Source organism: Staurois parvus, unplaced genomic scaffold (genome assembly GCF_062004578.1).
Source record: "Staurois parvus isolate SC_StPar_1 unplaced genomic scaffold, SC_StPar_1.0 ptg000081l, whole genome shotgun sequence".
Taxonomy (NCBI): Eukaryota; Metazoa; Chordata; class Amphibia; order Anura; family Ranidae; genus Staurois; species Staurois parvus.
Window position 1 is genome coordinate 15,151,031 of NW_028317877.1, and position 23,244 is coordinate 15,174,274.

The 23,244-nt window shown below is 40.7% G+C and overlaps 1 protein-coding gene across 1 annotated transcript; it reads left to right on the forward strand.

Moving 5' to 3' along the window:
• Window positions 1-18,659: 18,659 nt before the first annotated feature.
• On the forward strand, window positions 18,660-22,703 carry MAP1LC3C (microtubule associated protein 1 light chain 3 gamma). Its single transcript, XM_089669834.1, has 4 exons — window positions 18,660-18,717; window positions 18,799-18,854; window positions 19,061-19,167; window positions 22,393-22,703. Exons 1-4 carry the CDS (start codon window positions 18,660-18,662, stop codon window positions 22,568-22,570), a joined length of 399 nt encoding a protein of 132 aa, XP_089525960.1. The 3' UTR covers window positions 22,571-22,703.
• The last annotated feature ends 541 nt before the right edge of the window (window positions 22,704-23,244 follow it).

Genomic DNA, 23,244 nt, shown 5'->3' on the forward strand with positions numbered 1-23,244 from the left:
TGCCTGTAAAGCTAGCCATATACAGGCAGTTGTAGGGGTCAGGTTGAAGATTGTCTACCTACCAGCACTGTTTGGGCATTCTGCAGCCAGCCTTTACAAGTGGCTGTCAGAATACAATAGTTTGGCAGTGGGGAATTTATCTCCCTACACAATTTGTGTGGATCGAGAAAATCTTTTGTTCAGCTAGTTGTTACAATAAAAGAAAGCTTTCAGAGTGGCTAGCTTTATTAAATAAAAAAAACAAAAACCCTTAGTTATTAGGATCATAACCTCTGTGCTAAATACCCTAAACTGCCATGATGTGCATAATGGGAATTCCTCAGTGACCAATAAGGGCAATGACCCCTGACCCTTTGTCCGGATAGCACTGATTAGCCTTGTGCCGATGACATGCATCCTTAAAAAAAAAAACTGTCTCTAGCAATACACACCAAACAGAGCTTGTGCAGACTTGCCACTGCTGCTCTAACCATGGCAGATGAATTGGGGACAGCATAGGAAGGAGAGGATCAGAGAAGACAGGATCAAACAGCCTTTTTACACAGTGTGTAAGATTAACCCCTTGGGTTACACATTGAGTATAACATGAATGCTTTACTGCATATACCAGGGGTCTGCAACCTTTAAGACATAAAGAGCCACTTGGACCCGTTTCCGAGAGGGAAAAAAAGACTGGGAGCCGCAAAACCATTGCAACATTTAAAACAAATCCGACACTGCATATATTGCAAATAACGCTCTGGTCATGAAGGGGGTTTAAGGGCCCAGTAAGCAAAGGGTTAATCAGGGCCACAGTGTATCGTCATAATCACAATCATAGCCTTAGGTCAGTGGTGGGCAACCTTTTTTTTCGACTGAGCCAAATCTCGCCAAAACCACGATTGAAATTTATTTTGAGAGAAACATTTTTAAAACTGAAAATACATCCCCCATATAGTAATTCATCCCCCATAGTAATTCATCCCCCCTATAGTAATTCATCCCCCCTATAGTAATTCATCCCCCCTATAGTAATTCATCCCCCCTATAGTAATTCATCCCCCCTATAGTAATTCATCCCCCTATAGTAATTCATCCCCCCTATAGTAATTCATCCCCCATAGTAATTCATTCCCCATATTGTGTGAATTCACTTACCTTTGCTCCGCGCGTTCCTCTCGCTGGGTTCCCGCGCCGTTCTGGTCTTCAGGGCGGACTGTGAGAGGAGAGGAGTTCGTCACGCTGCCCCGTCTACATCCGGGCTGCCCCGCCTACATCCTGACAGCCAATGTTTGCCAGCGGGCGCCCGGCACACAGAAGATCTGCATTAAAAGAGCCGCGGCTTGCCGACCCTATTGCCTGTCACCTGGTGGGCAGTGTGCTTCGGAGCCGCAGGAAAGGTGAAAAAGAGCCGCATGCGGCTCCGGAGCCGCGGGTTGCCGACATCCGGCATATACAGACTGAATTTACACTGCCTTGAAAAAGTATTCATACCCTTTGAAATTTTCCACATTTTATTATGTTACAACCAAAAATGTAAATGTATTTTATTGGGGGGTTAAATCCTCTGGAGGGCAAGTGCTTAACAAAACTACTCCTTCCCCTCGCCATCTCCATATAAACACCTCGTCGGTAACAAATGCCTGGATCTTTCGTGGTCCAAAACTTTTAACAACAGTAGCTACAAACAACATTTTATGAACCGTTCTCAGGTTTAAACAAGACAAAAGTCCATGTGTAGTCCTCATGCACACTGGACATTTTTACAGCTGCTGTTTCTGGATTTAAGAAGATTAAAGATGAAGTTTGGAATAAGCAAATAGCATCTGAAAACGAGAAATGTGTATTCCTGCCTATATCTTGGTGTGCATATGCGTATTTCTTCCAGATCTGTGCAGTAATCCAGTGTGAATTGTGGTGTCCTGCTCAATCACTGCTCTCCTATTTTTTTTTTTTTTTGGGCCTGGTCACTAGTCTTGTATCCTCCTTTAGTGGGTAGACCTGCTGGGTCCGTCCCAATGCTCTGCTCAGGTTATGTAAAGCATAATGATGATGTCACTGCTACATCTACAAGGTAATAATTGGGTTCACAATGTCATTAGGAGCACAGAAAGTGGAGTTATGTATAAAATTGCAACAGCCTCCATTTAATTCTCCAGGGAATCTGCTTTTAGAAAACATATCATGTTTGGAGGTTCTAAATAGTTTTCCAGCAAAAATGCTGATTTTAACATGTATGTGAAAAATGTCAAAATTGCCCTAGTAGTCAAGCAGTTAAAAAAAGGCAAAACAAGTCCAATTAAAAAAAAACCTTCATCCAAAAGCTAGCATGACAATAAAGTTTTTTTGGTAAATTACTCTTCCTGCACATAGCACTCTCTACCCTACTGGGCAATGCTGCATTTTACCCCAGGGAATCCACCAATAGCTAATCTACAGTAATTCATATCTATGATCTTCTATCCCACAGCACTGTAAAAATGTTTGAGTCCCTAAGGGCCAGTTCACACGACAAGCGTTTCACCTTTTATTTTGCATCCAAACCGCACAGAAAGTAGGTGATATGGTTGTCAATGTCATAGTTCACATCAGTGCTTGCAGTTCCAGTGCATTCTGAATGCGTTCAGAAAAAAAGTAGAACAGGCTGAATTTTTTGTGCACAGAACTGTACCGAAATGCATAAAAAATGCACTGGTAGTCACCAAATCGCACCAAAAATGCACTGGAAAGCACATGTCCCTATTTAAATTGAAGAAAAAAGAGGGTAAAAAAATGAACTGAAATGTATCAAAAACGCACCAGAACGTGTCAAAAATGCATCAAAAACACACTGGAAAGTGCCAAAAATACACACAAAGAATGCATCTGGAACACATCTGGACTGCGTTTCTATAGTGTGAACCGACCCTAAAAGTTAAAAAAAAAAATGGTTTTCTTTGTTTCTATTATAAAAATTTGCAAACATGGTCCTCCAAGACCATAGAGGTGATCAGAGACGGCCGAGTCTCTGATCAACTCAAGTGACGAGCTGGCCGCACCGTCAAATTGTTTCTCTGGCATGCCAGTTGAAGTGGTAAGCCTGCAAAACAGTGGCCAGCAACAGAAAATGGATGGGAAGGGTAAAGATCCACTTCAAGTCCGGACACTTTCACCCCCTTCCAGTCCAGGCCAATTTTCAGCTTTCAAAGCTATCACACTTTGAATGACAATTGTGCAGTCATGCAACACTGTACCCAAATGAATTGTTTAGAATTTTTTTGAGACACATAAAACTTTATTTTGGTGGTATTTATTCACTGGTGGGATTTTAATTTTTTTTTGCTATATAAATGAAAAAGTCCAAAAATTTTGAAAAAAATAAAGTTTTTCTTATTACATTTTGCAAATAAATAATCGTTCTTCATAAATCTTGGTCAAAATGTATTCAGCTATCTTTTTAGTAAAAAGAAATAAAAAAATAACCCAAATTAGTTTATAACCAAAAATTATAATTTTCAACTTTTTTTGAATTTTATTTTTTATATTATTATTTATGTTTTTTTAACATACTGTCAGAGGACATCTGCACTGATAATCAGTGCCACCTATCTGTGCCCATCAGTGCTGTATACCAGTGCAGCAGCATCAATGCCTCCTCATCAATTTTCATCAGTACCACCTAATCAGTGCAGCCCCATCAACGCACATCAGTGAAGGAGAAAATTTTCCTGTTTGCAAAATTTTATAATAGAAAAACTTTCTTTTTTCAAATTTTTTGCTCTTTTTTTTCATTTTTAGTGCAAAAAATAAATCACCCAGTGGTGATTAAATACCACCAAAAGAAAGCTTTGTTTGTGTGAAAAAAATGATACAAATTTCATAAGGGTACAGTGTTGCATGACCATGCAAGTGTCATTCAAAGTGCGACAGCGCTGAAAGCTGAAAATTGGCCTGGGCAGGAAGGGGTTATAAGTGCCGGGTAGGCAAGTGGGTAAGTTGCATTTAAGGCACTTTCATGTAGTAATGGCCATGTTAGATTCCCGAGAATCCATGCATGGGAAATACCTCATTGAGGCTTTATATGAATACAGGTGGCAAAGTCTGCGGTCAGGGGCGGACTGACCATTTGGAAACTCGGGCACTGCCCGAGGGCCCGGGGTCAGTAGGGGGCCCCAGGAGATGCCCCTGGTACCTTTTTCATAGGATTTTTTGAGTTTGGGCAAGGACACGGGCCCCATGATCCCCTATTGCCTGGGGGCCCCATGAGCTGTCAGTCTGCCCCTGGCTGCGGTATAATTCCATGCATGACTTAATTTGGGCGTCCAGACGTTTACATGATATCATTTCTGTCTTGTCTTGTTTGTCTGTCCATGGTTAAATGTTTTTGTAAATATCAATTTTCAAGCCAATTAATGTTTGTGCTCCATGCTCAAGGCCGTGGATAAGGGGGTACCACCGGTCACACCTGTATGGGGCCCAGGCCAATGGCTGAATCCGATGTGGGCAGGGAGGGTGATCAGCATGGCGGTGGGGGGTAATTAGTGGAACCAATCCCTGTATGGCTTTCTCTGCAGCAGCTGAAAGCTGACTTCTTCTCCTCTCCCTCCTGCTGGCTTTCAGCTGCTGCAGAGAACCATACAGGGGACCGGTTCCCGTAATTGTCCCCTTCCCCGTTGCACCCATCACCCTCCCTGTGCACCATATGTTTCCCCCTCCTGCCCAGGCCCCCCTGTGTGCCCCCACCCCCACAGTGCTGCTTGATTCCCTCCTCTTCTTCCCACTGGCAGCTGCAAGCACACAATAGGATCCTTCAGGATGGGGAGTGGGGGAAGTGTCTGGTAAATATGTCACATTTACCAGCCCTTCCTATCCTGAATGAACACAATGAGTGATTGGTACTGATCACTCACTGTGTTCATTCATAACTGAAGCATAGAAAATTGTGTTTTTTTTTGGGGGGGGGGCATGTCCGGTTGGCTGTATGGGGCCCCATGGTTTCTAACAGCAGCCCTGTCCACGCTGGTGGTGTTTAAGTCATTTCTGAGTAAATAAACCTATTGGTTATTGAAAAAAATGATCAGGATAGATCTCTCTGTTTACCAGTCCCTATGTTTAGTCAGTAGGAGTAACCACTGTGCCCATTGTTTGGGGCTTCTTGTTGTTTTTGTAAAGTTGTAAAGGTTATGATGACATCACCCAACTAAGGTGGAGGTGTACTGGTAAAATAATATATGATTTTCTAACTAGCCTTGAGGGCCAGTTCACACTACATGCGTTTCAGTAGCTTTGTTCTGCATACAAAACGAACAGAAAGTAGGTGATAAGGTTGTCAATGTCATAGTTCACATCAGTGCTTGCAATTCCAGTGCGTTACGGTTGCAGGAATAAAGTAGAACAGGCTACATTTTTTGTTCACAGAACTGTACTGGAACGCGGTAAAACACATCAAAATCTCACTAGAATGCACCAAAACCGCACTGAAATGCAGATGTCCCTATTTAAATTGAAGAAAAAGAGAAGGGAAAAAATGAACTGGAATGCGTCAAAATCACACCGGAATGCATCAAAAACACGCATGCGGAAACACATCCAAAACGCATCTGGACTGCGTTTCTATAGTCTGAACCTGCCCTGAGTGTTTTCTTTGATACAAGTCCCGACAGCCTTAGCGGTTCTTGGCTTTCACATCCCATACAGCAGGGGCGTCCCTAGGCAGGTGCTTGGGGTTCGCGTCGCACCGGTGAGACCTACTGCACGGGGTTACACCGGACCCGCTCCACGAAAAGGTAAGTTGTAAAGCAAGCCGACGATCCCCGTAGGATGGATCGGATCTGCAGATTGAGCATAATGGATCAGAGTCTGATCCATTATGCGCCCCAATCCACAGATCCAATCCATCCTGTGGGGATCGTCGGCTTGCTTTACAACTTACCTTTTCGTGGAGCGGGTGTCACCCCGTATAGATTGCATGCCGATGATGCCCACAGAATCGCAAGTGTTATCGCACCGGGTGACACCAACCCTAGGGACGCCCCTGCCATACAGCAAGCAGATATACTTACAGGTCTTCAGGAGACCTGCATGGCACCATCAATCTCCTGATCACTGGTGCAATGGTTTACAGTCTTCTGCAACAAAAAATAATAAATGCACATTTTTTTACCTGCAATAAAATGTGCATTTATTATTTTTTAGCAAAAGGTGATCCTTTAAGAGCAAATGGAAATATCTAGATGCATTTGGAAATTTGTGCCACAAGGTGGCAGCAAAACTAAGTTTTTCCTGGTGTGAAACAGAATACTGTCAATCATGTTGCTCACCAATGATAACCTAACAAAAAGTCTTTTTCTTATATACTAAAGTGGCTTCAATATACATATATAACAATTCTAAACTAACGTTGGTGCTAAAGAGCCCATTCTTTCAATCCAAGAAGGATTTTTATATTAAATGGCCTCCAAAATATAATTAGCAGATGGAATGAACTGGAATGATGTTGAAAATCCTCTCATACTTTTCTGCAAAAGGTGAAAGCACAGAGGGGGGAATTAATAAAAAGTGTCTGAGACAAATTTCGTCACAACTGGAGCACAGCCAATCAGCTTTTAAATTGTAATTTTCTAAACGTAAAAAAATATAAGATAGAAGCTGATTGGTTGCCAAGGGCATTGGCATAAGTTGGGATAAAACTTGTTTCAGACACTTTTTATTGAAGGGGAATTTCAGCCTTATCATAAAAAGTACAGGAAAGGCACCTTTAGAAATGTTTAGTAATGGCAACACACACGCGTATGGATCAACTGCCCTCTTCTCTCTGTATTTTTAAATATCATTTTGCTTACTAATTACCACAGAGTTAGTTGTTACAGATTGGTACTTCCTGTCCATACTAACTGGGTCAGAAACCCCAGTTAGAGGACTGTGATGTTATATAAAGGGGAGTTTCCAGGAAGTAGACACATAGACCTGAGCACGATGACCTTACAGGCACAGGAGCTGCTGTTGCATTTGTATTTCACTCAGACCAGAAGCAGAGACTAGAAGGCAAGTATACCTCTGTTCTAATAGTTGAACTGCAGCTACCCATAGCTTCTTGAGTGTGTACGTAAATCCTTATGACAGACATAATATCGCTGTCCTATTATTATCATCCCACATGCACAGTGCTAGATACTGTAGCTAATATAGCTAAGTCTGTGTTACTGTATGTATATAGTGGTCACCTTCCAGTATATTAGTAGGTGGACCTGTTTACCTGCTCTACAGACTTTGTGGCCATTTTAGGATCAATTTATGAACATGTTCCTAACTACACTTGACTGTTGTCAACTGGGAGCCTACTAGAGGTTTTTGCACAATTACAAATAATTACTTTGCCATATTGTGCCAATGGCTCCCCCACTACATCCCCGGCCTTGAGCCATTACATTCAATAATTAAGGAATATCCACACCAGAAGTATAATTTCTGCACTTTATATGGCCATGAAATTAAATATCACACTGACACATTGACAGACCTCTTCAGCATACGTTGCTATACACAATAGCAAACCTTCTATAGCAGCCACTCAGGCACAGAACACAAGCACATATTTATTAAGACATCTTCCCTTTACTCTCCTTGGGAGCACCACAGTGTTGGGACCAGCTTCCATGTATTCTAGATTCCACAGCATTTCTCTTCTGTCAAACTGAGATTAACAAGGTGCTTTTCTGTAGTATAGCAGTCTCTCTCTATGTCCCATCCTAGGGCTCTGCCCAGCCAGGAATGCTCCCAGATATTACTCTTACAGTGCCATGACAAAGTATTCACACCCCTTGAAATTTTCCACATTTTGTCATGTTACAACCAAAAATGTACATGTATTTTATTGGGATTTTATGTGATAGACCAACACAAAGTGACACATAATTGTGAAGTAGAAAGGAAATGATAAATGGTTTTAATTTTTTTTACAAATAAATATCTAAAGAAAGTGGCATGCATTTGTATTCAGCCCCCTTTACTCTGATACTCCTAACCAAAATCTAGTGAAACCAATTGCCTTTAGAAGTCACCTACTTAGTAAATAGAGTTCACCTGTGTGTAATTTAATCTCAGTATAAATACAGCTGTTCTGTGAAGCCCTCAAAGGTTTGTTAGAGAACATTAGTGAACAAACAGCATCATGAAGCGAAGGAGCACACCAGATAGGTCAAGGATAAAAGTTGTGAACTTTAAAGCAGGGTTAGGTTATAAAATAAAATTCCAAGCTTTGAACATCTCATAGAGCATCCATCATAGAGCAATCCATCATCCAAAAATGGAAAGAGTATGGTACAACTGCAAACCTACCAAGACTTTGCTGTCCACCTAATCTGACAGGCAGGGCAAGGAGAACATTAATCAGTGAAGCAGTTAAGAGGTCCATGGTAACTCTGGAGGAGCTGTAGAGATCTACAGCTCAGGTGGGAGAATCTGTCCACAGGACAACTATTAGTCGTGCACTCCACAAATCTGGCCTTTATGGAAGAGTGGAAAGATGAAAGCCATTGTTGAAAGAAAGCTATGAGAAGTTCAATTTGCAGTTTGCGAGAAGCCATGTGGGGGACACAGCAAACATGTGGAAGAAGGTGCTCTGGTCAGATGAGACCAAAATTGAACTTTTTGGCCTAAAAACAAAACACTGTGTGGCTAAAAACTAACACTTCACATCTCCCTGAACACACCATCCCCACCTTGAAACATGGTGGTGGCAGCATCATGTTGTGGGGATACTTTTCTTCAACAGGGAAGCTGGTCAGAGTTGATGGGAAGATGGATGGAGCCAAATACAGGGCAATCATAGAAGAAAACCTGCTAGAGTCTGCAAAAGACTTGAGACTAAGGTGGAGGTTCACCTTCCAGCAGAACAACGACCCTAAACATACAGCCAGAGCTACAATGGAATGGTTTAGATCAAAGCATATTTATGTGTTAGAATGGCCCAGTCAAAGTACAGACCTAGATCCAATTGAGAATCTGTGGCAAGACTTGAAAATTGTCTGTTCACAGATGCTCTCCATCCATTTTGACAGAGCTTGAGCTATTTTGCAAAGAAGAATGGGCAAACATGTCACTCTCTAGATGTGCAAAGCTGGTAGAGCCATACCCAAAAAGATTTGCAGCTGTAATTGCAGTGAAAGGTGGTTCTACAAAGTATTAACTTCAGGGGGTTAAATACAAATGCACACCACATTTTCCAGATATTTATTTGTAAAACAATGTTGAAAACCATTCATCATTTTCCTTCCACTTCACAATTATGTGCCACTTTGTGTTGGTCTATCACAATAAAATACATTGTAACATGACAAAATGTGGAAAATTTCAAGGGGTATGAATACTTTTTCAAGGCACTGTACTCCCAGGTGTATTAGTACTCACGTCAGACAACACTCAGTCTGGCCTTAAAGGCCTTCTGCACCCCACTTACAGTCCGCTGTAGACTGTAACAAGAGTCAGGGTGTCAAACTACCTCAACTTGGTTTCAGCCATGTTAAGGGCCCTTGATAGTAGCTGACTACATCCACATGGCTTTGGGGTGTTTGGCTCTAATGCCCCATTTGAAGATGCTTCTCCCCTTCTGGCACTTACAGTACATGGGGACTAATTCCATCATTTACATCACTGCAGGAAGGCTTTGTCTAAAAGGGGACCCAACACCAAATTACATAATTTCCTATTACCACACTATTTTAGGACGAAGACATCTAATTGCAGACTAGCTAACTGCACCTGCTTACACAGTCATAAAGATTATATGGAAAGAAGAACAATTCAAAAGAAACTTTACATTCCAATTAGTTTGTTTTTTGTGTTATGGTTTTAGCTCCATTCCAACCAGAAGAACGGCATAAACAGCATGAAATGTTACACTCACAGGAACCATTGGTCTTGGGCCACCTTGGGTCTTGGGTACTTCTGACTCTATTGGAAGTCAGTAAATTTCCTAGTGGATGGTACCATCTAACGATCACATGCTGCATTTGTTGACATATTTATATCACTAGTCAGAATATTATGTATTACTGCTAACATTTAATGCTTCCATTTATATAATAAATTATTTAGCAGAAGCCTAAACATTTTTTTTCTTATATTACTTTATTATTGGGCGAGGATGTACCATTTGTACCAAATGTGCAAATGTACTAATGCAATTTAGGGACTTGTTTACTGTGTACCAGATATGAGTCCAGCTAGTGATGAGACATGATGACCCAACCATTCTCCTAGCTTGTAATATCACGGTAATGTTGGCCAACAAGCACCTCCCTCACTTCCTGGCCGAGATATGCAGAATCTTTCCATATTTCTTCTTTGCCCATCTCTCTATTTATATACAATGAATGAGTGTTTGTAATTAGGCAGTAAAAGAATGTGGAAAACTAAAAATTGTTTTCGCAAGGTGTGCAGCCAAAACTTTTTCTAGATTTTGATAGGTAAGAGTTAAAACCCCTGCCAGGTAAATTTTTGCTGTCTTTGTACCATTGAGGACATTTCCCTTTCCTGTTCTCTCTTTCTTGTCCCAGAGAAGCAGAAGGAAATTTACTAAAGTTAGGAGGATTCCTCTCATAAACAGCTGTATCCCAAACATGCCTCCATTGGGAGATTTTCCTCTTACACTTTGTACTGGGGACAACTCAAACATTTTGGATCTACTACCATTTTCTTGCTTGGTGACAATGGTAACCAGTGCAAGTAGAGGAGTGACTCTTCCCAATGGACACCAATAAATGCTTGACAGTAGGTCTACTCCTCTCCCTATCCATAATGTAAAAAAAAAAAAAGGTACCTTTTAGCATGTACTCAATTTACTCCAAAAACATTTTACGGTAGCACCTGGAGCATGTCACAATCCTGTAAAACTAAACATGGGAAAAAATAAAATTTTAGGCCTCAAAAATTGCCCCTTTCCACTGACTGTGGATATAGATAGTTAAGCTTTCTATATAGCTATAGTTGGTTATAATAAAGCTTACCAGTAGATCCTAGGAATATCTCCTAAACATGCACCATTTAGGAGATATTCACTGTTTCCACAGCCAGTGACGTCACCAGCGCATGCGCTATGAAGTGGCGGCATACTCCTACCATCCCTTCAAAGCTCTTTGCCGCAGTCATTACTCCTGTGCACTTGCTCATCCTGGCTCGGCCATTCAAGCAGCCAAAGGCTGAAGGAAATCTGGGTAAAGATGGAAGCCCTTCCAAATGTCCAAATAAACCTTCATATTCATAATATACGTATCAATTCTTCTTAAAAGTGGTCCGTGCTCAGTAGGATAAATAAAGTGACAGGTGCTCTTTAAAAATGTGCTCTTAAGCAGTGCTCCTCTTGTAGTGACCCCCTTAATGATCGGGAGGCATACTGGGAGAAGAAGGGGGAGCACGTGGTGGTGGCAGCAGCGTGGTCCGGGAGATAAATGAACGGAGTGTGATCCCTGCTGGTGGAGGAGAATACCCAATATTAAGAATATGGCTGGAAGGAAGAACTGATTAGCGGTAGCAAGATAAAAGGAAAGAAATATTCATCTCCAGCTAAAATTTGGTGAGTGTGGTCACTATGGGGGTCACTACAAGAGGAGCACCGCTTAAGAGCACATTTTTAAAGAGCACCTGTCACTTTATTTATCCTAATGAGCACAGAGCACTTTTAAGAAGAATTGATACATATATTATGAATATGAAGGTTTATTTGGACACTTGCTTCCAACTTTACCCAGATTTCCTTCAGCCTTTGGCTGCTTGAAAGGCCGAGCCAGGATGACGTCACTCCCGAGCAAGTGCACAGGAGTAATGACTGCGGCAAAGAGCTTTTGTTTAGTAATAGTGTATATCACTTGACCAGCAGCACCAGTAGTTATATTTTGTTGTTGTTTTAGTTGTGTAGCGCCATAAGCATGGTAAATCTTTCAGAATGTGATAGTATGCGATGCATACTAGCACATTATGCCCTTAACTTGCAGGGAGAAGGGTTTTTTTATTTTTATGGAAGAGTTTCACACAGCTTTAAGCTATCTATATAGCTATACCTATAATCGGTAGATCGACTTCTTTACAACCCCAGTGCCCATACATAGACTGAAATTTGGCCAGTTCACCAAGGACCGTCCGAATTTCAATCCATGTATGGGCACTGTGGTTGCACAGAAGTCAAACCACCGATCAACTTCTGTACAACCGTTTTGTCAGTTTTCCCAGCTCGATCAGTGCTGCAGGCTATAGCCGGCAGCACTGATCAGTGTATTCTGATGGCAGGGAAGTCTCCCCTCTGTCAGAATACAATAGCTCAGTGGGAGGATACCCCCATCCACCTAAATTCTGTGGATGGAGGAATCAAGTCAATTTTTCTCATTCAACCCTTTGGTTGAACAAAAAGAAAAAGTGACCTATGTATGGGCTGCCTTCACTCCTGGGCCTAAACAGGAATGTATTTTCTCTTTCCACCAACAATACAGCTTAAAATATACTACAATGGCAATGAATATAGATAGAAAAAGGTTGTCTGCCACTTCCTATCCCTATGTGCCTGGGTCACTACCTCGTCTATCATGTGCCAAAGCCAGGCAGGGGCTGGTCCACACCCCAAACACTGTTATCATTTCTAAAGAAAAGAAGCGTTGGCACACTGTATCATTCATGGTAGGTAAAATTTTATTGTTTTGTACAAAACAACATGAAGCCTTGTCTGGGACTTCCATCTGTAACGCGTTTCACCTACAACTAAATCTCAGAGTCTTTACAGTTAAATTCAATTTTGGGTGAAACACATCAAAGGAGGAGGACTCAGGTGGGGTTTCATGTTGTTTTTTTTTTTTTTGAACAATAAAGTTTTACCTTTGATGAATTATAAAATGTGCCATCAGTTCTTTCCTCTGAGAAAATGGATACAGATAGTCAGCTCCTGAGAATAAAATAGCAATGTCTGTTTATTCAAGTATTGCAGATTTTCATACGCAGAAGTTGGAATTTGATTGTCAGCCCATGGGACTTAACCCCTTGACGCCGACGGCACACAAATATGCGGCCTCACGGAATTGGGCTTTTTTCCATGGGGCCGCATATTTGCGTACCTGTCTTTGTGCTTGTAGCGCGCCGCTCGGCACGCTCCCAGCACAGAGACCGCGGTGTCACTGCGAGCCCCGGGTCCCGACTCCCTATTCTGGGTCACGTGATCTCTGTGATAGCCTCTGATTGGCTATCACAGTGATCAGTCACTGTGCAGCGCGACCCCCTTGTTTTTTCTCTTTCTATGAATGGAGAAGAAAGATACATTATATCTCTCTAACTCCTGACAAAGAATGATAAAAAAATGTTTGTAAAAAAAAAAAAAGATAAATAAATAAATATTAAAAAATAAAAGGAAAAATAAAGAAAAATACCTAGATCAAGGTTTGATCTAGTTCAGTTCCAGGGTTAGTGTTTGGGTCAAGGTCAGGGTCAAAGGTGAAGGTCAAAGGTCTGGTTCAAATGTCAGGATTTAAAAAAAAATTGGTATCGGTGTCAGTTAGCATTAATGTCAGTGCCAGTGTGTTTTAGGTAAAAAAAATAAAAAAGACAAAAACAAAATGTGTACTATTGTTTCTGGGCTGTACTACGGGTACAAACAACAAATAACATACACATATATGGTATCGCTGCAATCATCAAGAGCTGGAAAATTTATTTTGGGTTGTTCTATGGAGGTAGGTTATGGTTGTAACAAGAAACACACAACTAAATAAAAAAAATTATTTATTTTTACTATTTTGGGCCAGTTTTCCTTTGATAATAAAAAAATTAGGAGCTATCCATTACCATTTACCACCAAATGAAAGCCCAATTTGTCCTGAAAAAAACACGGTATAATCCACCTGGATGTACAAAGTAGTTGTGATGATATGTACGGTTTTACTAACACATGTCAACGTTGCAGAATTCTGCATAGGCATTTAGATTTGTTTTACCCTTAGGCGTGAAGGGGTTAAACACTAGTAGTCAATAAATGTATGTGCTTTTGACTTGCAGGTTCTTCCACCATCTCCTTTAAATCACACTTTAAATTGTAGCCTGTGGGTGTGGTTTTATATGGAGACGTGTCATGTACTTCACCTCTGCTGATTGGCTGCTGCAGGAGGTGGGGACACTCTTTCCTGTTTTCAGATAGAAGGAGGCAGAGCAAAGTAGATAACCACCAACATGACAAAAATTGCATTCAAAATTTTGAAATTAATGTGAATTACAGAATCTCAGATCACCTATTAACAGTGTAGCGTTAACCCCTGAGGGGCCCCGCTGGTTTGCCCTAGGTTCTCTTCCCAAATGGGTGTACAGCAGCCAGGTATGCGGTCAGTCTCACAACTCAATGACCAGGCAAGGTGTGTCTTTTGTGCTTTAATGCTTGTTGAACATGCATTGTATTGGTGCAGGGTAAGTAAAGTAGCCAGAGGACACACTTTGTCCTGTCTAATCTCATATCTCTCCTTTTGGCAGTCAACAGGAGAGCAGCAACCCTACAATTCCTAGGAAAGGGAAAGTTGAAATTCAGCAGTACTGGAGCAGGAACTACAGTCACTAGGATCCCACAACCAGGCCTCTACTCACAATGCCCTGGTATACTTTGAAGCTTCCATCCAATATCAGCCAGATCCATTGGATGAGTCCTTTGGATTTAGCTCCATCTATTTCCAGCAAATAGGCCCTCCAGCTCCCACAGAGCTGGAACCTCAATGATCTGCAACTTCAGCTACACTGCCCAGTAGGGCAGAAACTCTTCAGGCTGGGATCTTCTCCTCCTGGAGAAGAACCCTGCTGCTCCAAGCCCAAAACTATTTATTCACTCCTCAATCACCTATTGGGCATCTGCTCCCCAGGGATTGGCTGATACCACATAAATATTCAGGCCAAGACTCTGCCTCTTCCAGCCCACTACATTCTAGAATCTTCTAGAAGGTAGGGAACGCAGTCAGTGAAACCCAGAACAGCCAAATATAATCACACACCACTCCAATGATTACAGAGGATCTAAAGAACTAAATTTACCTGAACCTCCCTAGCAATCAGTCTTTGCAGATGACACCAAGCTGTGCAGTGGAATAACGTCCTTACAGGATGTCGCCAACTTACAAGCCAACCTCAATGCAATGTTCAATTGGGCAACTATGAGGCAAATGACATTTAATGTTGATAAATGTAAGGTTATACACTTGGGGGCTAAGAATATGCATGCATCATACATACTAGGGGGGTACAACTGGGGGAATCAATGGTGGAGAAGGATCTGGGAGTTCTGGTAGATCACAAGCTTAATAATGGCATGCAATGCGGTTTCTAAAGTGAGCAAAATCCTCTCTTGTATTAAATGAAGTGTAGACTCCAGAGAGAGAGATATCATATTACCCCTGTACAAATCATTAGTAAGACCTCATCTGGAATATGCAGTTCAGTTTTGGGCACCAATTCACAAACAGAACATTGGGGAACTGGAGAAAGTACAGAGAAGGGCAACCAAACTGATACCAGGCATGGAGGAGATCAGCTATGAGGAAAGATTAGAGGAACTGAATTTATTCTCTCTTGAGAAGAGGAGATTTAGGGGGAATATGATCAACATGTATAAATACATCAGTGGTTCATATAGTGAACTCGGTGTAGAGTTATTCACCCTGAGGTCATCACAGAGGACAAGGGGGCACTCTTTACGTCTGGAGGAAAAGAGATTTAATTTCCAAACACGGAAAGGTTTCTTCACAGTAAGAGCTGTGAAAATGTGGAATAGACTCCCTCAAGAGTTGGTTCTGGCCATCTCAGTGGATTGCTTTAAAAAAGTCCTGGATTCTTTCTTGGATACACAGAATATAACTGGTTACTATTTATAAGTAAAGTTGATCCAGGGAATATCTGATTGCCTCTTGGGGGATCAGGAATTAATTTTTTTCCCAGCAGGAGCAAATTGAATCATGCTATGCTGAGCTTTTTGCCTTCCTCTGGATCAACTGTGGGTGTAGGAGTATAACTTTTTTTTTTTAAATGGTTAAACTGGATGGAGTTTTGTCTTTTTTCAGCCAAACTAACTGTGTAACTATGCAACTATGTAACCTATTCTAGGAGGGTGCTATATCAGTAAAACTTGGGGGAAAGCAGACTGGATTCAGTAGAAGTTCTGGCTTGCTTAAAACAGAACTCCCACCAAAATTGACAAGGTAAAAATGAATAGTCAATTAAAAGTTAAAATAACAAAACCAACGTTGCCAAAATGTTTGCCTTTAATCCAGAGTTTTTTTATGCACTACACATTTTCTGCTACTAGGTGACCTCCGTCTGGTGGACAACACCATTCAACCTGCTTGGTCTGAGCCCAGGTTATCATGAACCCACCCCAGCCTGTGACTGGTCAGTGAAAGAGAAGCAACTCAGTGAGCAGCTTATCTCTCTGTCACTCTGCTCTCTCCTCCTATCAGCATGCTTCTTGCCAGTACATGACTTGTTTTGCTCCTTGTATTGTTTCTTACTCTCTCATTCCAGCCCTGCTATAATACCAAGTGAAATTCAGGCACTTTCAATGATTGAATCAAAATATTAAACTTAATGACCTTAATGATGACAGAACTGCATTCATTTGTGTTTTTTTATTTGTTCAGAGTTCAATTTTAAATCAATTCATTCTTACTTGCAACACTGCTACCTTGTCTACTGGTAACTCATAAGAAAATAGTTAAATACTTCCAGCCAGGGGCGGACTGACCATTTGGAAACTCGGGCACTGCCCCAGGGCCCGGGGTCAGTAGGGGGCCCCATGAGATGCCCCTGGTAACTTTTTCATAGGGTTTTTTTAGTTTGGGCAAGGACACAGGGGCCCCATGATCCCCTATTGCCCGGGGGCCCCATGAGTTGTCAGTCCGACCCTGCTTCCAGCATCACTTTTCTGATGCAGTTGAGGGTGATGTCACTCTCACATTCCAAGAAAATGCACTCTTGTACATTTTTGGGTTTTTTTTGGGGTTTATACCACAATCCCTATGTTCGCTATGAATTTCTGCATGTGCATTTACATGCATTTGTAATGCATTTTCAGTGTTTTTACATGCATTTTTTTTTAGTTAAATTTTTTTTCAAATAAGTTGCATAACTGTACACTCCTGGAGGGCCATGCTTACCAACATGAGGATGCACTGGTGTTTTGTGCATCCCTGTGCAGGCAGTCCCATTGATGCCAATTGGGATGCAGCGGTTGCAAGGACACAGCCGCTGCTCTCAATGTACAGCCCCAAACGCATCCAGGACCCACACCTGCATGAATGTCACATTGGGAGCAGTAGTTGTGTTCATGTATCTGCTGCAGTCCAATTGACAGCAATGGGACTGCCTGCCTGGGATGTATGTAACACATGTACATCCCCATGTTGTTCAAGATGGCCCTCATGCAGGTGTACTCTTATGTACACCCCATGTAAATGAAGCCTGGATGAGCACTTTTTATTCGGGGAGTGTTGGGCTAACAAGTCAGCACTTTCATGCAAGGTTGTTCAAATTGTCCAAGTTGTAATGCGAGTTGGAAATTTGTATGCATCTATACGACCTCACATGAATGGAGGTGCACATAAATGCAGTATACTTCCTAACACATTGTAGGGGGTGGAAATTATGTTCCACCATCCTCTGCAACCAAAAAAGTGGGATCCCCATTGGATCAGTGGCCATGGACAACTGGTTAAGGCCCCTTTCACACAGGTATTCCGTGTGTTCGTTTTTCATCTGTCTGTTTACAGATGAAAATTGGACACCCATGTATTTCTGTGGACTAGCAGATGTAAACGGATGATCATCTGTTTATATCTGGTAATGTCCACATCCTTTTTTGAACAGAAGAAAACCCTATTTTTCTTCCGTAAAAAAACCTGGAATGGACAAAAAACGGATGAAAACGGAAGAAAAGTGGATGTAAACGGACATACGGTCTGTTTTTGCATTGGTAAAGAATGTAAAAAAACAGATGTAAACGGATGAAAAACGGGTGTAAACTGATGAAAAACTGATGTAAACTGATGAAAAACTGAAGTCAACCAATTCTTGGAAAAAACGTGACTGAACTGATGAAAAAAACGGAACGCCCGTGCGAAAGGACCCTGAGAGTAAACTCCAGTAAGGCGCCTTTCTACAAAGAGTGAATGGCTGAATATACTTTCATAATTATATATTCAGATGCACAACTAACAAAGCACGTAAAACTGGTAAAAAAAATACTTCTTTTTGTCACATAAATTTCAAAGTATATTTAAATCGAAATTGTATCTCTGCATTTTCGAAAAAACTGATCTGAACATAAATATTTTAACTGACCAGACACAAAGAGGTTAAAGAACTTGTGTTACCTGTCAGGGATTTTGTTTTGTAGAGCTCCACCTCTTACCTTTTTTTAAAAATATTATATAAAATCAGTGGTATAATTGCAATATATATTAAATATATATTATTTACATGTATGTTGTCCACATTTAACATATTTACAAGTGACATTTTATCCTTTTTTTTTTTAGCATCAATCTCTTCCCCTCCCCCATAAATTGTGAATCAGGTGGTTTCACAGGTATAAAAGGACTCAGTAGGAAATTGAGTGGATCTCTTTGGGTGTGACAAGTTAAAAATAATAGAAATTACAAAGACGAAACAATACTTAAGCATTAATAGCAGGCTGAGAAATGCAGTGCGCTCGAAATGGTCCTTCACGAAAACCATTTAAACAGAGAAAGTCCATGGGTAAATGGTGAAATATGAAGTAAATAGTATCTGTTTACATTTTTCATAACTTTTTTTAACTTTTTTTTTTTTGTTTAACAGCAGTCCGAAAATCAGAAGTCATTGGAATAAGGGCCAAGTTTCCTTCTAAAATCCCGGTAAAATGTCTTTTATTTTGTGTCCATGCTATATTTATGATGTAATTACTTTTGTATTCCTAACTGTTCTATAGTATAGAATATTTCTTCTTGACCAATCTATTTTTGAAATGCTTTCTAGTTAAGCAAATGAAAGTTGTGGGGTGTCTAGGTTTCTTTTTTTTTTTTTTCCCATCCAGTATTAACCGCATTATAACCTATTCTAGGTCGTTGTGGAGAGGTACAATAAAGAAAAATATTTGCCCCTACTGGACAAAACTAAATTTCTGGTTCCGAAGGATATTTCCATGTCTCACTTTCTAAACATTCTCAGGTATGTGTCTTCACTTTTGTTTTAGTGATATATTTTTTATTTTTTATTTATAGATTGTAATGAATATTCATTAAGAATACACAATCTGGTTTTATGAATTTTGCATATGTGCTATCACTTTTTAACTTTTACATAGCTAAAGCATACGGTGGGCTTTGAAACCACCAAGAGGGAGGTTCATTAGGCTAATTGGTAACATAGTTAGGACACAGATCTTCTAAATCAGGCTGACTTCAATTTTTACAAATTATGATGTATGCAAAAACTGCAATGCAAGCACATCAATGTGACTCCCAGTCACAGGGTAGGTCTGCTGGTTGGCAGAGAAATGAGACAGTTGATTGGCCCCATGTACAACTTCTTACTATTCCCTTGCATTTTTGCAAGAAATGGGTTTATGGGCTGCTTCACCCCATAGCTACAATCTGAATGTGTTCCGGATGTGTCTCTGCATGCACATTTTGTTTTTGGTTTCTTTATTGTGTGTTGTTTTTTGTTTGTTTTTTTTTTTCATTTTGGGGTAAAGTCTTTTTACTTTCTGTGCCTACCTAAGATTTAACTGGAAATGAGAGGAAAGTTGTCACCAGAACAACTTTTTCCTCTCATTTCACCTCACCATGTGTTCTGGTGACACCTGTTTTGTTTTTTGTTTTTTTTTTTTAATTTGCTACCTTTTTTTTTTTTTTTTTTGTTTTTTTTTTTTTTTTTTGTGTGTGACAATGGCCAAGGAAGACGTGAATCTCCCCAGCAAGGAAAGACACAGCTATACACATTTGACAGGGTCTAATCCTTCCACTGCAATCCAAAACAAATATTCTGCCCTCGCCTGCACTTTAAAATTCTTGCCAAAAGCCCTATTAACTCTATCTTAACCAAGTGATCTGATAACTGGTGCATTCTGCTAAAACCAGATATCAGCAGTATCAAAAGACTGAATTAAAGTCTTAGTTTAAAAAAACAAAACAGTACTAGGGCAAGTACTTACTATCAGTGTGATTTGTCCCTTGTACTGCTGACTCTTGCTTTAGTTGAAAAATGTCCTCCGATTCCCACCTCACCCCAGCTGCCATATTTTTCTGGTGTGCCAAGAGGGACCAGTGATAGGTACTCATTAGGAATGACAACTACACCTGCCCTTTCCACCCCCTCCTTTATTCATAGAAGCTGTACTACAGCTTCCATGAATGAAAAATGTTTTTTTTTTTTTTTTTTGTTTTTGTTTTTTTTTTACATCTAAACTTGGGCTGTAAATACTGGAAGGCTATCAATGAACCTGTAGGGTTACATTTCCCAATGGTCCAACTTGGGCCTTTTGGCTTCCACAAGTGTAAGTATTTGTTACTGTTTGACAAAGTTTGGCTTCAGCCCTAACACCAGATAGATGAATGCAAATGTGGTTTTTGCTCATGCACGGTACAAGAAAAAACCCAGTTCTCTAGCAGCATATACTCCCCTTTCCATGGTTCTCCATCTGCTCTGTTATGCTACATAAAGGAATGATGGCTCTCAGTAAGCCCCCATTTTTGTGCATTTCTGGAAGTGCTTTAACACTCAACACTCCATGTTCTATTGTGCCATTCACATCTGAGCTCCAAGAAAGTTCTATGGAGTAGGATTGCATCTTTAGCCAAGAAAAAACTGAACACCTGGAAATGTGACAAAATGCTCTGAAATCACATGAAAATGCTGACATGTGGATCCAGGCTAGATGTACAGTATATGGATCACCAATTGGAGCTTACACAAGACTGACCTTGCCACTGACGGCACTGGGCCAATCGCTAGGTAGCCAGAATATGGGAGTTGGGACTACCCATCACTCCCGGCCACCATTGGATAGCGCTGGACCAATCACCAGGTAGCCAGAATATGGGAGTTGGGACTACCCATCACTCCCGGCCACCATTGGATAGCGCTGGGCCAATCACCAGGTAGCCAGAATATGGGAGTTGGGACTACCCATCACTCCTGGCCACCCTCGGATTGCACTCGGCCCAATCACCAGCTAGCTAGTTAGTGTGTGGGGTTTTTTTTTTTTTTTCTGTTATAGGGGAACACAAATTCTTCCATTAGCAATAACTGGGTCCCAAAGAGCAAAGTTAACACTTGTTTTCATTAGGCATGGTATCCATATTGAAGTATGGCCAAATCTATTTTTGCCAGCTTTTCCTATGGATTACAGGAGTGCACCTCAGGCTCAAGCCCACTGTTGCCTGATGTCACTCGGTCGGTCCAGATTCTGGAGAGATCCAGACTTTAAAGTCAGGATCCACCCAGATGCCTGGACTGGCAGCTGGCTAAGCCTCTTGGTGAGCCCCTGAGATCCTGAGATTGCCACTCCTGCTCCCTCCACAGTCTGGTGCTCCAGTGGGCACTAGAGGGGCAGAGAGCCGTTGACTGGCAGTCACACTGGCTCACTGTTGGATGAGAACTAAGTGATCAGTGGTCTTTGAGTGCTCAGTTCTTGGTCTAAGAAGTGGCAGGGGATAGATGAAACATCAACATGATGCTGCATCTATCCCCTGCCACTTCTTAGACCAAGAACTGAGCACTCAAAGACCACTGATCACTTAGTTGTGTGTGTAAAATAATATATATTTTCAAACATTCAGGACCCATCCAATTCTCTGCAGTGACGTGTCATGCAGGTTGGTACAATGCCATTCATACTAAGTGGCACTCCCAATATGATGCAATGCCATTCACATATGCCTTCCTAACACATGTGTTGAGGTGTGCTGTGCTGGAGCAATTGTGCATGCAGGACTTTTGGTCTGTTGTGGTTGGCAAATGTTAATATGCAACCTAATGTATATGCACTTAATGCACCACAATTCACCTTTAATGTTGTGAATGGCCTCTAAAATAAAAAAATTAGTTTTATGAGAACTTTGAAATTTTCCAGGCTAGGTTCACTCTAGCCCCATGCTTTGAAAAGTGACCTGCAATTGATTGCTTTTCACAGTGCAGTTAAGCATCCACAGCTGGGCAATCCTGCTGCCTCCTGAAATTTTTTTTTTCTTTTTTTCGTGGGAGGCTGGGGAATAGTAACTGGTTCATCCACCTATCTTTATTGCCCCCTGGCCACTGATGTAAAAGTGACCTTTTGGGCCATTTTATTTTAATCTTCTGTAGATGGAAAATGTTTTAACATGCACAACTTCTACAACTCGTTTAGTTAAAATATTCTAACTTTTTTTTTTTTTTTTTTTTAACTTTACACAGGAATAGAATGAATTTGTCAGCTACACAAGCCTTCTACATTCTAGTAAATGAGAAGACCCTTGCTACTATGTCCCTTTCTATGGCAGAACTTTACAATGCCAACCAAGATGAAGATGGCTTTATGTATATGACCTATGCATCCCAGGAAATGTTTGGCAACGTGCCTGCAGATGGGTAACTTTTTGCTAAACATGGCAAGTACTGCCAACTTGTTAACAACCTGACAAGTGCATTTTCATAAAGACAACTACTAATGATTTTATCTTTTTTTCAGAATGATTCTCTTTTTAATGATTTTTCTTTCTTTAATTACATTTTAATGGGTAAAAAAAAATTTCTTCTAACTACAACCTTCCATTGAATCAATGCAATAAAGGCTAAAAAAAAGTGGTTATTCAGATTTGATTTTAAGTCATGTTCTTAATAAAATGAACTGTTTTAGCAAAATCTCTTCTGTATATAAGCTCCAATCACACTTGAGCATAGATTATGTAGGTGATGTTAATGCTGGTAGGGTTTTTTTTTTTTCCCCTTCTTTTGCACACTTTAACATTTGAGTACAGGAGCTTCTTTGATGTAGGATCACATGTTTTGGGCTCTACAGTATCTGAAAACCACGTGTAGCATGTATTTTGAACGTTCTCCCATTTAAAGTCAATAGGACCAAAGATTCCTCCTTATACTTCAAAAGTGGCTTATGTACTTTTCAACCTTTGTACCTGAAAGCTCAAATGTGAACAGGGACTATTTGAAAAGCATGAGATTTGGATTGATGGGTGTGGTGTTTTGTGGTTTTTTTTTTATTTTTTTTTTAACTTGGGATTTTCGAGCTACACTATGCTCAGGTGTGAA

What these genes read in the sequence shown, in the direction of transcription:
- MAP1LC3C (XM_089669834.1), top strand. Translation starts at nt 18,660, where the DNA reads ATGCAGTGCGCTCGAAATGGTCCTTCACGAAAACCATTTAAACAGAGA. An exon ending in TAAACAGAGAAAGTCCATGG is followed by an intron (nt 18,718 to 18,798) that starts GTAAATGGTGAA and finishes TTTGTTTAACAG; the next exon opens with CAGTCCGAAAATCAGAAGTC. An exon ending in CACTTTCTAAACATTCTCAG is followed by an intron (nt 19,168 to 22,392) that starts GTATGTGTCTTC and finishes AACTTTACACAG; the next exon opens with GAATAGAATGAATTTGTCAG.